The 14639-nt window shown below is 46.7% G+C and overlaps 1 protein-coding gene across 1 annotated transcript in view; it reads left to right on the top strand.

Annotated features, from left to right (window-relative positions):
- The window catches only part of ndp (norrin cystine knot growth factor NDP), a 34015-nt gene extending 19747 nt beyond the window's left edge, over positions 1–14268 (top strand). Inside the window, exons 2-3 of the mRNA XM_035773612.2 lie at positions 899–1462; positions 11098–14268. Of these exons, the coding sequence (XP_035629505.1) occupies positions 1259–1462; positions 11098–11322 (429 nt within the window). The 5' untranslated portion in view covers positions 899–1258 and the 3' untranslated portion in view covers positions 11323–14268. The remainder of the gene's footprint in view (positions 1–898; positions 1463–11097) is intronic.
- The last annotated feature ends 371 nt before the right edge of the window (positions 14269–14639 follow it).

Consider the following 14639-nt stretch of genomic DNA (forward strand, 5'->3'; position numbering starts at 1 on the left):
TTTTGGTTACTTTGTGATTCCATACGTGTTATTTCATAGTTTTTATGTCTTTACTATTAATAGTAAAAATAAAGAAAAACCCTTGAATGAGTAGGTGTTCTAAAACTTTTGACCGGTAGTGTTTATATATATATATATTTGCTTATATATTTTGCAGTCGCAAAAACCATCAAGCGTTATGATGAAACTGGCTCTCATATACACACACACACACACACACACACACAGTGCATTCGGAAAGTATTCAGACCCCTTCCCTTTTTCCAGTATTTTTTACATTTTTGTTTATAAATTAGCAACAATTAATAAAAACCTGTTTTTCCTTTGTCATTATGGGGTATTGTGTGAAAATTGATGAGGAAAAAAACAGTTGAATCAATTTCAGAATAAGGCTGTAACGTCAGATGCTTAGTGGAAATGCCATATTACAACGGGCAATATTACATCTACAACAAAAACGAAGCAATATGAGTTGTACCAGACGAGATCTGTGGGAGCGGAAGTTCTTCAAAGACTAGAAAGGATTTGAAAACACAAATAGCTGTGAAATCCTTTCAGATCCAACCATATCCCGCAACAAAACATAGATAGCTACTGTAACATTTGTATGAACCAAATCACAAATGTTTGGAAACAATGCATCCCCTGCATAGTCTATGAGGAGCCAAGGAAAAGTGCAACGTGGGCATATTTATAGCGTAACTCAAGGTTCAGAACTCTTATGATTTTCTCTCTCCTCAGTTAATAGATTGATTCATACCACTGATCAGTCAGGGATTCCACTCACCTGGTGTCCCAGGTCGAAATCACTCCTCGATTAGAGGTGAAATATGTAAGGTGCTTTAAACAATAGAGTTGACCCATCTACCCTCCCTTTATTATTTCCCCCTATCCCCAGATCCAGACACACAGACAGGCGATATGGTCCGGGGTGAGGACCCACAGACCAGACTGCAGCAGCACATTGGGCTAGGAGCTCCACGCCAATTCCATTAGAGAGAGGACAAGGGACAGCCTCACTTTTTCACGTCAGTAAAGAGAACAAGAACGAGACAGAAGAAAAGAAAGAAAAGTCACTCCCAGCGAGAAGAGAGACAAACGGACAAACAAAAAAAGACAAGTGGACAGAGACAAAGACAGAGGGTGTCCCTCTTTCTCCCTCTTTGTGTCACCTCTAAAGTTCCTCCGTGCCTCTTGGACTTTACCCCACTACCCCCTAACTCCTGTCCCACCCACCCCAGCACTCCCTGGCCCCAGTATGCGCCCCTCAGCCCCCCTCTCTCCCTCCTCAGGGCTGGTGCTATTGCTGGTTTTCTGCCCCCTACTGGTGGTAGTGCATGCCAGCAGCAGTAAGGCAGAGAACGGACACAGCACACACCTGGGAGAAACAGACCCAGACCGCTGTATGAGGCATCACTTCGTAGAGACCATCACACACCCCATCTACAAGTGTAACTCCAAGGTAAGCCGGCTGAATGTGCACACAAACACACTAGCATGTGCACACACATGCTCTCTCACACACAGACAAGGATACACGAGCAGATACATAACGATAAAGGAGGTCAGATCTCCCTGTAAGTCAAAACACACGTGTGGGCGCTCACACACACACACACACACACACACACACACACACACACACACACACACACACACACACACACACACACACACACACACACACACACACACACACACACACACACACACACTGTAAGCCAATCCTGTCATTCATCCCCAGTGTTCCTGCTAACAAGCTGTTTTAGATAACAGCGCCAGTCCAGAGGTTTTACAGGATGTTTTACATGATAAATATCAGAACATAAATCTGCTTCAAACCTCCAAACCAGACCCCTGGGACTACAGACAGGGAAAACACAGCCAAAAGTCTGTCTGCTCTCTCTAACGAGTAGGTATTTCCCCCTCTCTCTCATTTATTGTTCACTGTCTATGTATTTATCTCTCTCTCTCTCTCTCTCTCTCTCTCTCAATTCAATTCAATTCAAATTCAATTTAAGGGCTTTATTGGCATGGGAAACACATGTTAACATTGCCAAAGCAAGTGGATAATAAACTAAAGTAACAGAAGTTCAAAAATAATAAAGACATTTCAAATGTCATATTATGTCTATCTAGTGTAGAAAATCTCTCTCTCTCTCTCTCTCCTCTCTCTCTCTCTCTCTCTCTCTCTCTCTCCTCTCTCTCTCTCTCTCTCTCTCTCTCCTCTCTCTCTCCCTCTCCCTCTCCCTCTCTCTCTCTCTCTCTCTCTCTCTCTCTCTGACACCTGGCAGAGGTAGATAAATACAGTCTGTTCAATAAGTGCAGTCTCTCTGTGTGAGTTCCTCACCTAGGCCAAAATGAAAATGAGCCCCCACAGAGAGAATAGCAAATGTCTGCAGTGTGGCCCACCAGACCAGGCAGGGTCGGGGGGCAGCAGGAAAGGGTGGCCACAGCAGGAAAGGGTGGCCACAGCAGGAAAGGGTGGCCACAGCAGGAAAGGGTGGCCACAGCAGGAAAGGGTGGCTACAGCAGGAAAGGGTGGCCACAGCAGGAAAGGGTGGCCACAGCAGGAAAGGGTGGCCACAGCAGGAAAGGGTGGCTACAGCAGGAAAGGGTGGCCACAGTAGGAAAGGGTGGCCACAGCAGGAAAGGGTGGCTACAGCAGGAAAGGGTGGCCACAGCAGGAAAGGGTGGCCACAGCAGGAAAGGGTGGCCACAGCAGGAAAGGGTGGCTACAGCAGGAAAGGGTGAAAAGGGTGGCTACAGCAGGAAAGGGTGGCCACAGCAGGAAAGGGTGGCCACAGCAGGAAAGGGTGGCTACAGCAGGATAGGGTGGCCACAGCAGGAAAGGGTGGCTACAGCAGGAAAGGGTGGCCACAGCAGGAAAGGGTGGCTACAGCAGGAAAGGGTGGCCACAGCAGGAAAGGGTGGCCACAGCAGGAAAGGGTGGCCACAGCAGGAAAGGGTGGCTACAGCAGGAAAGGGTGGCCACAGCAGGAAAGGGTGGCCACAGCAGGAAAGGGTGGCTACAGCAGGAAAGGGTGGCCACAGCAGGAAAGGGTGGCCACAGCAGGAAAGGGTGGCCACAGCAGGAAAGGGTGGCTACAGCAGGAAAGGGTGGCCACAGCAGGAAAGGGTGGCCACAGCAGGAAAGGGTGGCCACAGCAGGAAAGGGTGGCCACAGCAGGAAAGGGTGGCCACAGCAGGAAAGGGTGGCTACAGCAGGAAAGGGTGGCTACAGCAGGAAAGGGTGGCCACAGCAGGAAAGGGTGGCTACAGCAGGAAAGGGTGGCCACAGCAGAAAGGGTGGCCACAGCAGGAAAGGGTGGCCACAGCAGGAAAGGGTGGCCACAGCAGGAAAGGGTGGCTACAGTAGGAAAGGGTGGCTACAGCAGGAAAGGGTGGCTACAGCAGGAAAGGGTGGCCACAGCAGGAAAGGGTGGCTACAGCAGGAAAGGGTGGCTACAGCAGGAAAGGGTGGCCACAGCAGGAAAGGGTGGCTACAGCAGGAAAGGGTGGCCACAGCAGGAAAGGGTGGCCACAGCAGGAAAGGGTGGCCACAGCAGGAAAGGGTGGCTACATCAGGAAAGGACAGCAGGAAAGGGTGGCTACAGCAGGAAGGGGTGGCTACAGCAGGAAAGGGTGGCCACAGCAGGAAAGGGTGGCTACAGCAGGAAAGGGTGGCCACAGCAGGAAAGGGTGGCCACAGCAGGAAAGGGTGGCCACAGCAGGAAAGAAAGGGTGGCTAAGCAGGATAGGGTGGCCACAGCAGGAAAGAAAAAGGGTGGCCACAGCAGGAAAGGGTGGCCACAGCAGGAAAGGGTGGCCACAGCAGGAAAGGGTGGCCACAGCAGGAAAGGGTGGCCACAGCAGGAAAGGGTGGCTACAGCAGGAAAGGGTGGCCACAGCAGGAAAGGGTGGCCACAGCAGGAAAGGGTGGCCACAGCAGGAAAGGGTGGCCACAGCAGGAAAGGGTGGCTACAGCAGGAAAGGGTGGCTACAGCAGGAAAGGGTGGCTACAGCAGGAAAGAGTGGCCACAGCAGGAAAGGGTGGTTACAGCAGGAAAGGGTGGTTACAGCAGGAAAGGGTGGCTACGGCAGGAAAGGGTAGTTACAACAGGAAAGGGTGGCTACAGCAGGAAAGAGTGGCCACAGCAGGAAAGGGTGGTTACAGCAGGAAAGGGTGGCTACAGCAGGAAAGGGTGGCTACAGCAGGAAAGGGTGGCTACAGCAAGAAAGGGTGGCCACAGCAGGAAAGAGTGGCTACAGCAGGAAAGGGTGGCTACAGCAGGAAAGAGTGGCCACAGCAGGAAAGGGTGGCTACAGCAGGAAAGGGTGGCTACAGAAGGAAAGGGTGGCCACAGCAGGAAAGGGTGGCTACAGCAGGAAAGGGTGGCTACAGCAGGAAAGGGTGGCCACAGCAGGAAAGGGTGGCTACAGCAGGAAAGGGTGGCGACAGCAGGAAAGGATGGCTACAGCAGGAAAGGGTGGCCACAGCAGGAAAGGGTGGCTACAGCAGGAAAGGGTGGCTACAGCAGGAAAGTGTGGCCACAGCAAGAAAGGGTGGCCACAGCAGGAAAGGGTGGCTACAGCAGGAAAGGGTGGCTACAGCAGGAAGGGGTGGCTACAGCACTCAAGGGAGAGATTGAAAAAGTTTATTCCACTTTCCCCAATGCACAAGTGGTTATCTCCACACTGCTACCATGAAAAAATACCTCAAAACCAAATGCTTACCTGGCCCACCACTCCAACCTGGACCTGAACAGCCTATAAGACCAGGTCCACCTCTACAAAGCAGCAGTCCCTACTTTTGCAAGGACCCTGAAAGACATGGCCCTCAACCGCAGTCCAAGCACCTCACACAGAAGTAGCAGACCTACATTCAGACCACAGCAGCGCAAGGCACATGCCAGAACTGGACAAGAACCAGACATCCTCACAGGGGGACAAGCACCTACCTGGAGGTGACAGCATTCCCTCCCAAATATTCCCCCCTCGACACAACTACGACAAAACAGCCCCAAAAAATTGGTCACAACTCCTACAGCTCTGTTGCACGCTGGGTCTGTACATAGTCAATGGTAGGCTTCGAGGGGACTCCTATGGGACTCCTACAACTCATCCCTTTGCAGTGGTACTGTAGATGACTTTATCACCGACCTCAACCCAGTCTCTCAGAGTGTTCATAATCACCACACTGACACCTTTATAAGATCACAGCAAAATCACAGTCTACTTGAAAAGAACAACACCCAACCAAGAGGCATCAAAGCCCAGCAAACTGCAGACTATTAAGAAATGCAATAGATGAAAGGAAAGTAGTGTAGAAACCTTCCCAAAAAACATTTTGGCATATAAATATCCAATCACTTTTAGACAACTCCCTGGACAAAATGTTTCACTGCAATAGTGAGGTTTGAACTTGGCAGTAGAAAGACTAAACCTTCCAGCTTCCCTATCAAACCCCCATATTTCCAGCAAACAACCGAAGAAAATTAACAACAATTACAAATGGTTTGATGAATGCAAAACTCTAACAAAGAAATTGAGAAACATTTCCAACCAAAAACACAGATAACCTGAGCCTACACCTTTAATATGGTAAAACACTAAAACAACACAGAAATACACGAAGAAAAAATAAGGAACAGCACGTCAGAAACTAGCTCAATGTAATCGAAGAATCCATAGAATTGAAAAAAAAAAATTGGACTTCACAAACAACAACACAAAGAGCTAATCAAATCAAATCAAATGTTTTGTCACATGCGCCAAATACAACAGGTGTTGACCTTACAGTGAAATGCTAACTTACAAGCCTTAACCGACAACGCAGTTAAGAAAATACATTTTAAAAAGTAAGAGATAAGAATAACAAATAATTAAAGAGAAGCATTAAATAACAATATCGTTGATATATTCAGCGTTTTTTCCCGGAGTCAATGTGTGGGGGCACCGAGGTAATTGAGGTAATATGTACATGTAGGTATAGTTATTAAAGTGACTATGCATAGATAATAACAGAGAGTAGCAGCAGCATAGAAGTGGATTCATGAAATGGGTTTCCATGGCCGAGCAGCCACACACAAGCCTAAGAACACCATGCGCAATGTCAAATATCAGCTGGAGTGGTGTAAAGCTTGCCACCATTGGACTCTGGAGCAGTGAAAACGCGTTCTATGGAGTGAATCATGCTTCACCATCTGGGAGTCCGTTGGACGAATCTGGGTTTGGAGGATGCCCGAATGCATAGTGCCAACTGTAATGTTTGGTGAAGGAGGAATAATGGTCTGGGGCTGTTTTTCATGGTTCGGGCTAGTCCCCTTAGTTCCATTGAAGGGAAATCTCAATGCTACAGCATACAATGACACTCTAGATGATTCTGTGCTTCCAACTTTGTGGCAACAGTTTGGGGAAGGCCCTTTCCTGTTTCAGAATGACAATGCCCCCGTTCACAAAGCGAGGTCCATACAGAAATGGTTTGTCGAGATCGGTGTGGAAGAACTTGACAACCCCATCGAACACCTTTGGGATGAATTAGAACGCCGACTGCCTGCCAGGCCTAATCGCCCAACATCAGTGCCAGACCTCAGTAATGCTCTTGTGGCTGAATGGAAGCAAGTTCCCGTAGCAATGTTCAGCACCACAGGTAACTTTCCCAAAGCTGTGAACGATCTGAGAGACAAGGCAAGAAGGGCTTTCAATGCCATCAAAAGGAACATAACATTCAACATCCCAATTAGAATCTGGCTAGGAATACTTGAATCAGTTATAGAATCCATTGCTCTCTATAACTGTGTGGACTGGGGTCCACTCGCCAACAAAGAATTCACAAAATGGGACAATAACCTCATGCCCCCTATAACTGTGAGGCCTGGGCCGACATCCAAGCTGAGCTATCACGCAGAGATGCGTGTCGACATCTGGGTGTCAGAAGGGGGAATGAGAAAAGTAGTTGAGTGTCATCTGCATAACAATGATAAGAGAGACCATATGAGGATATGACAGAGCCGAGTGACTTGGTGTATAGAGAGAAGAGGAGAGGGCCTAGAACCGAGCCCTGGGGGATACCAGTTATGATAGTAACTGATAAAAATTGGCTTTACAAATGAAGAAAAGGTAGAGAGGAGGGAATGGAAGGATGTTAGGTCCTCCGGAAGTTTGGTTTTCCTCCATTTTAGCTTAGACACTCAGCCACGGAGCAGGATGGGAGGGCCGAGCTTTCCGGGAAGAAATGAGACAGCGCAAGTCATAGGATGTGAAAAGGGAGGAGAGTAGGGTTGAAGAGACAGAATCAGGAGACAGGACGGAGAAGGATTTAGCAGAAGGGGGAGATGATAGGATAGAAGAGGAGAGAGTAGTGTAGGAGAGAGAGAGCAAAGATTGCTACGACACCTGACCATCTGAGTAGAGGCTGAGTGGTTAGGGTTGGAGGAAATGGAGACATAATAAAAGGAAACAAAGTAGTGATCAGAGACCTGGAGGGGGGTTGCAGTGAGATTAGTAGGCGGACAGCCTCTGGTAATGATGAGGTCAAGAGTATTGCCTGCCTTGTGGGTGGGAGGGAACCGGGAAAGGGTGAAGTCAAAAGGGGCAAGGAGGGGAAAGAGAGAGTTGGTTAGAAATTAATTGAAGGCAGAAGTCGGGAGGAGGAAGTTGCCAAGTACGAAGAGCGGCGAGCCATCATCAGGAAATTAGCTTTTCAAGGTGTCAAGGTCATCGGCAAGCTCATAACATTTCGAAATGTCTCTATTCTTTTGAAACATTTTTGTGTAATGTTTACTTTCTGATTGGTCATTTAACTTTTGTCTATTTCACTTGCTTTGGCAATGTAAACATATGTTTCCCAGGCCAGTAAATCCCTTTGAATTGAATTGAAATTGAGAGGGTGAAGGGGGAAGGCAGAGATAAAGAGAGAGGGGGAGAGATAGAGACAGAAAGAAGGGAGAGAGAGACAGAAAGAGAGAGAGGAAGACAGTGACAAATAGAGAGGTGAGAGAGAGGTCTAATAGAAACAAAGAATAGAAAGATAGAAAGAAGAGGGTGGAGAGAGAAAGAGGGAGTAACATATGATGGAGTTTTCTGCTCCCTTTCTGAGGTATAAGGCATGTGGACTATACAACATGCAGTCCGTGGTTTGACACTGAGGATCTGTAGTGAGGAGTGAGGAGTGAGTGATAGTGACAGTTCCTGCTCTTAATGAGTGTAAGTGATCCCTTGTTGGGCTTAGGGCTGGGTGACACAGGGGTTCCTAGGGGACTGTTTGTGGAGGAGGACCTCTCTCTGTCCCACATATACAGTGTATTTTACACATGTTACGATACAGCCTTATTCTGAAATGGATTAAAATGGGGGGTTCAGTCAATGTACACACAATACACCATAATGACAAAGCAAAACCATTTTTTTATTTTTTTTTATTGCAAATGTATTCAAAATAAAAAAAGGAAATATCATCAGACCCTTCACTCAGTACTTTCTTGATGCACCTTTGGTAGCGATTACAGCCTCAAGTCTTCTTGGGTATGACGCTACAAGCTTGGCACACCTATATTTGGGGAGTTTCTCCTATTCTTCTCTGCAGATCCTCTCAAGTTTTGTCAGGTTGGATGGAGAGCGTCGCTGCACAGCTATTTTCAGTTCTCTTCAGATGTTCGATCGGGTTCAAGTCCGGGCTCTGGCTGGGCCACTCAAGGACATTCAGGGACTTGTTCCGAAGCCTCTTCTGTGTTGTCTTGGCTGTGTGCTTAGGGTGGTTGTCCTGTTGGAAGGTGAATGTTCACCCCAGTCTGAGGTCCTGAGCGCTCTGGAGCAGGTTTTCATCAAGGATCTCTCTGTACTTTGCTCCATTCATCTTTCCCTCGATCCTGACTAGACTCCCATCTCCACAGAGAAACTCTGGAGCTCTCTCAGAGTGACCATCGGGTTATTGGTCATCTCCCTGATCAAGGCCCTTCTCCCCTGATTGCTCAGTTTGGACGGGCAGCCAGCTTTAGGAAGAGTCTTGTGGTTCCAAACTTCTTCCATTTAAGAATGATGGAGGCCACTGTGTTCTTGGGGACCTTCAATGCTGCAGAAATGTTTGGGTACCCTTTCCTAGATCAATGCAGCAACACAATCCTGTCTCGGAAGTCTACGGACAATTCCTTCGACCTCATGACTTGGTTTTTGCTCTAACATGCACTGTCAACTGTGGGACCTTATATAGACAGGTGTGTGCCTTTCCAAATCATGTCCAATCAATTTAATTTACCACAGGTGGACTCCGATCAAGTTGTAGAAACATCTCAAGGATGATCAATGGAAACAGGACGCTCCTGAGCTCAATTTCGAGTCTCATAGCGAAGGGTCTGAATACTTATGTAAATCAGATATTACTTTTTTTTAGTTTTTTAAAAATAAATTTGCAAACATTTCTAAAAAGCTATTTTTGCTTTGTCATTATAGGGTATTGTGTGTAGATTGATGAGGACAAAAATGAAGTGAATCCATTTTAGAATAAGGCTGTAACGTAACAAAATGTGGAAAATAGGAAGGGGTCTGAATACTTTCCGAATGCACAGTATGCAACAGTGCCTATGTAGGTGCATGTGTATCTGTAAGTTTGACTGGGAAGGGGGAAGGTTTTTGCAAGGGGAAGGAGCCTTGATCTGCAGCCCAGCTGTCAACTTACCATGGTCTTCTGAATCTCCATCCTCCTCTGCCCATTCTCCCCTCTTCTCCCCCCTCCCCTCCAAACATACACAAAGGCTTCCAACCTCTCTCTGTGAAAATACCTACAACTCTTCCTAGCTGATAGCTCACTGTCTAGTCCTCAGCTATTGTAATGAGGACACGTTCCTAGAGTGGCTGCTAACTCCCTTGCAGTCGTCGCCGGCAAGTGTGTGTGTGTCATATCCCCTATCCACAGACAGGCTATATCCAGAGAGAGAGAAAGACAGAGAGAGAGAGAAACAGAGAGAGAGAGAACGAGAGACAGAAAGATATCCATATCCCCTGGCCCCAGATGAGCTATTGTAAGAGACGGTGACATCGGTGGCGACACGAGGCAGCTGACAGGGAACATGACACAGGAGTCCACTTGTGGACACGACAGCAATGTGTGTGTGTATGTGTGTTTGTGTGTGTGTAGTGGTAAGTGTGTTTGAGTGAGATTCACTGTTGAGGCATCAGAGGGTGTTCATGTGTGTGTGTGTGTGTGTGTGTGTGTGTGTGTGTGTGTGTGTGTGTGTGTGTGTGTGTGTGTGTGTGTGTGTGTGTGTGTGTGTGTGTGTGTGTGTGTGTGTGTGTGTGTGTGTGTGTGTGTGTGTGTGTGTGTGTGTGTGTGTGTGTGTGTGTGTGTGTGTGTGTGTGTGTGTGTGTGTGTGCAATGGAAAGTGGCCATCACCTCTAGATGAGGATCATTAGAACACAAAGAAAAGGGTCAGCCATGTTCTGCAGCGTGGTGTTCTTCTGACAGACAAACACACGGAAAGGATGGAGTCCTGAATCATTAGTAATTAACAAGATCACTCATTAGGGCTATGATACTGTGTGTTTGTGTCACTGCTGTTAGCCTGCTGAGAGCTCAGGGAGCTAACACAAGTCTCAGGTGAAATTACTATGTGATTTACGTGCGTGTGGTGTGTGTGTGTGTGTGTGTGTGTGTGTGTGTGTGTGTGTGTGTGTGTGTGTGTGTGTGTGTGTGTGTGTGTGTGTGTGTGTGTGTGTGTGTGTGTGTGTGTGTGTGTGTGTGTGTGTGTGTGTGTGTGTGTGTGTGTGTGTGTGTGTGTGTGTGTGCGTGTACATGTGACTAACCCTGAGCTTTCCAGCCTGACTCCTATCACAGCAGGCGCAAGGCCACAGACTGGGAGTTATACTACAGGCTGTAGATTACAGTAGAGAATACAAAGCCTGACTGTGACATGAACTATAGTATATAGACATCAGCTCCTTGAACAGGATAACATAACTTTATTATTTTCTAAACTCCCTTTAAGTGTATGTTTTCTCCCCTCTCCCCTCCTATCTTCCCCTTTCCTCTCCTCCTCCCCCCTCCTCTCCTCCTATCTTCCCCTTTCCTCTCCTCCTCCCCCCTCCTCTCCTCCTATCCAGATGGTGTTGCTGGCTCGGTGTGAGGGCCACTGCAGCCACACGTCCCGCTCCGACCCTCTCATCTCCTTCAGTTCGGTGTTGAAGCAGCCCTTTAAGAGCACCTGTTTCTGCTGCAAGCCCCACACCTCCAAGCTGAAGGCTGTGAGGCTCCGCTGTGCCGGAGGAACCCGCATCACCGCCACCTACCGCTACATCCTTGCCTGCAACTGTGAGGAGTGCAGCTGAGCAGAGAAAATAACATTTTAGAACACTTTAGAACTCTAGAAACGCTCGAACCGGCTCTTTGAGAGTTTCTACCCCTGTGAGTCTGCAGCTGTAAGGAGTGGAATCTTAGAACTCGAGAACTTGAAGAACCCACACCTTTGTAGAACCCGTGAGTCTAGACCTGACCAATGGAACAGGACAGTGTTTTTGTCCCTGTATGATGATTCAAGTGCCCTAACATCTCCGCTGGCCGTCATCTGCAAGTAGTGGAACCCTTAGCACCCTATCGAACTCTAAAACCTGTGAGTCTAGGCCCAACCCATGGACACATATAGAACCATCATGGCTGTTGGCGATAACGACTCCAGTGCCCCAACTGCAATCTGACCATAAATGTACAAGGAGAGGAGCCCTGGACTGTGGGAACAGGGATATTGGGGAGGGGAGGGGGATTTAAGAACCATTGAGGAACCCCATGTACAATTTCATGGTTCTACTTGTGTTTCTCGGCCTGACTGAGAAGTCAGTCATGAGAACCTTAATTCTCGTGACTCTTTGTCAAACTGCTTTTTTTAAAATCCTAAATTCCCTACCTGTCAGTCTGGATCCAACTGCAAGACTCTGAGACCTGGGTTCCTATTCCTCTTCCAGTGGCTCAGTCCCCAACCAATGACCAATTAGGAACCCTGATCCCCAATTCTGTGTGTCTAGAACAAGCAGAACAATCAGCTCCACAAGGATCCCTGAGAGAGTAATTTCTGCTAATCCATCCAGGGTAGATGTGATTCCCCCGGATCCCAAACAACCCTCCATTCCCTCCCATAAATGTAGACCGTAAACAACTAACTGCTTTTGGGGTTTCAGCCAACCTCTCACCACTCATTACAGGCAAAAACAACACATATGCACACACTCACATCCACACACACATCCCCTCTCTTACTACACACACTCTCTCACCAGTCACCCATCATTACAGGCATCAATAAAGATATGGTGCCAACGTCATAAAAACCCACCAGTTCCCAACAACACAACAACAAATGTCATTAAAGGCCCAAATCAGCCATTTTTATATCAATATCAAATACTTTTTTGGTTAACAATTAAGTACCATACTGTAACAGATTTACATTAAAATGATCAAAAATAGCTTTTTAGCAAAAATATTTCTCAAGCAAGAGTTTTGCTAGGACTGTCTGAGGGTGGTCTGAGTGGGGAGGGGAAACTGTTATTGGCAGAGAGGTTTGGAACTTTCTTTGATGTTGGTCTATTAAACAATTTACTGCATGGTGATGTCACCATGGAAAGCCCAAACTCCTATCCATGCAAAAACACTGATAAGGTCCGTGTAGATTGTATTTTCAACCAGCAACTATCAGGAAATAACACTGATAACCTTTTTTTCACACTTCTACAGTGTTAGTTTCAACAGCTGTTGTATAATATGATATGAAACACAGGGAAAACTACATTTTGACTGCACTGGGCCTTTAAAAGCAGCATGGGACAGAACAGGCCATGTATCCTACAATATATGCTGTATGTGTATTAACTGTTTTTAACTGCACCGGAGCCCCGTCTCCTAGGCAGACCATAAACATTTAGCACACTCAAACCCAGCCTTTCATCTATCTGTGTAAAACATGACTCTCAGAGGATAGACTCTTACAAAATGACCGGCAGCAGAGAGGCAGCAGAGTGGAGTATCCGGAGGGGCATTCTGTTGATGCGAAGCCATTTTGTGGAGTAGCATATGCTCTCTAAAGGGAAATGTTAAATACTCTGTGCAACTGACAATATGGTTGCTGTTGATGTTGAAACTATTAATATTATTATCATGCCAGAGTTCATGATTACTGACTTGTTTTGCCATATCAGTAAGTATTACTACTTTACTAATGATGTCATTTCAATACAAGGGGTTAGATACTTTGAGAAAGGGAACTTATACGGCTTGTGCTGCTCACCAGTCACAGTTCAAAAACATCATTTTGCCTTACTCTGGATATGTGCATGTTCCTCTTTAGTGCATTTAAGACCCAAACCATTGCATTTATCAGGAGTCAACTATTGTATCTAGCAGGTTAAGCTATGGGGGAGGGTTACATTTAGGAATAGAGTGGAATGGACACAAACACACAGGCACACACACACACACACTCACTCACACTCACTCCTCTGAAAAGCCTTTGTTCTTCGCTATGGCCTCAAACTGTACCCTCCCCTATGAAATCATACGATTTACTGGTCTGAGGACTTTTTAATGCAGCTCTCCACTGACAGCACAACTGGCTGCTTCACACATGAACATAATAAAACACTCTTCCTTTGTTTCTAGAGATTGATCTGTCCCTCACTGGTTGTCTCCTCTCTGTGTGTCTCCTTCATCAGCACACGCACACAGTTCCATGCCGTGAACCTAGGGGTATAATTATGTGGGGATTGAATTGACAGCAAGACAGAAGAGCAACATAATGCTTGTCACACTGACGCTAACAATGTTCCTATGGCTGCCCTAAAAGTGGCATATGAATGAGCTGTTTGGCAATGCAAGCAGCCATGATCACACACACACACACACACATACACACACACACACACATTCACACACACACACACACACACACACACACACACACACACACACACACACACACACACACACACACACACACACACACACACACACACACACACACACACACACACACACACACACACACACACACACACACATTCACACACACACACACGCATACACACACGCATACACACACACACATTCACACACACACATACACACACAGTGCTGCAGTTCTAATAACAGAAACAACACGCTCACATGTCATCATCAAATATAGAATTCATTTTAGCCCTCCAGGAATTCTTGGGTTAGAATGTTTCCAGGTGGAGACAACAAGGCACATATGGTATTTTCATAACCCTTCAAATCATTTTCCTCACAACGGTGATAATCATAACCATTCAAGGTTCAATAAAAATCATACAAAGGAAATGATCATTCATAGCCATATGTTTGTAATTTGACTTCACATCATTCTGTTCACTGTGATGCTTTCTAGATGGTCCAAGACACAACAGGATCCATTTGGCCAGTCGCTGCAGGGTTGGGTTGTTGGATCCAACATTTTAGTTTGAATCATGTAGCGCATTTGGACACAATCAAAGGTCTTTATATTAGACATCAAAGGTACTATAGTGGTGAACTATGCCAGGTAAAAAGTGGATGTGGTAAAATGAGTGGATGTGTTGGATGCTCCCTACATTTGGAAATGATTCAGACCCCTTCCCTTTTTCCACATTTTGTTACGTTA

The sequence above is a fragment of the Oncorhynchus keta genome, chromosome 7, assembly GCF_023373465.1.
Source record: "Oncorhynchus keta strain PuntledgeMale-10-30-2019 chromosome 7, Oket_V2, whole genome shotgun sequence".
Lineage (NCBI taxonomy): Eukaryota > Metazoa > Chordata > Actinopteri > Salmoniformes > Salmonidae > Oncorhynchus > Oncorhynchus keta.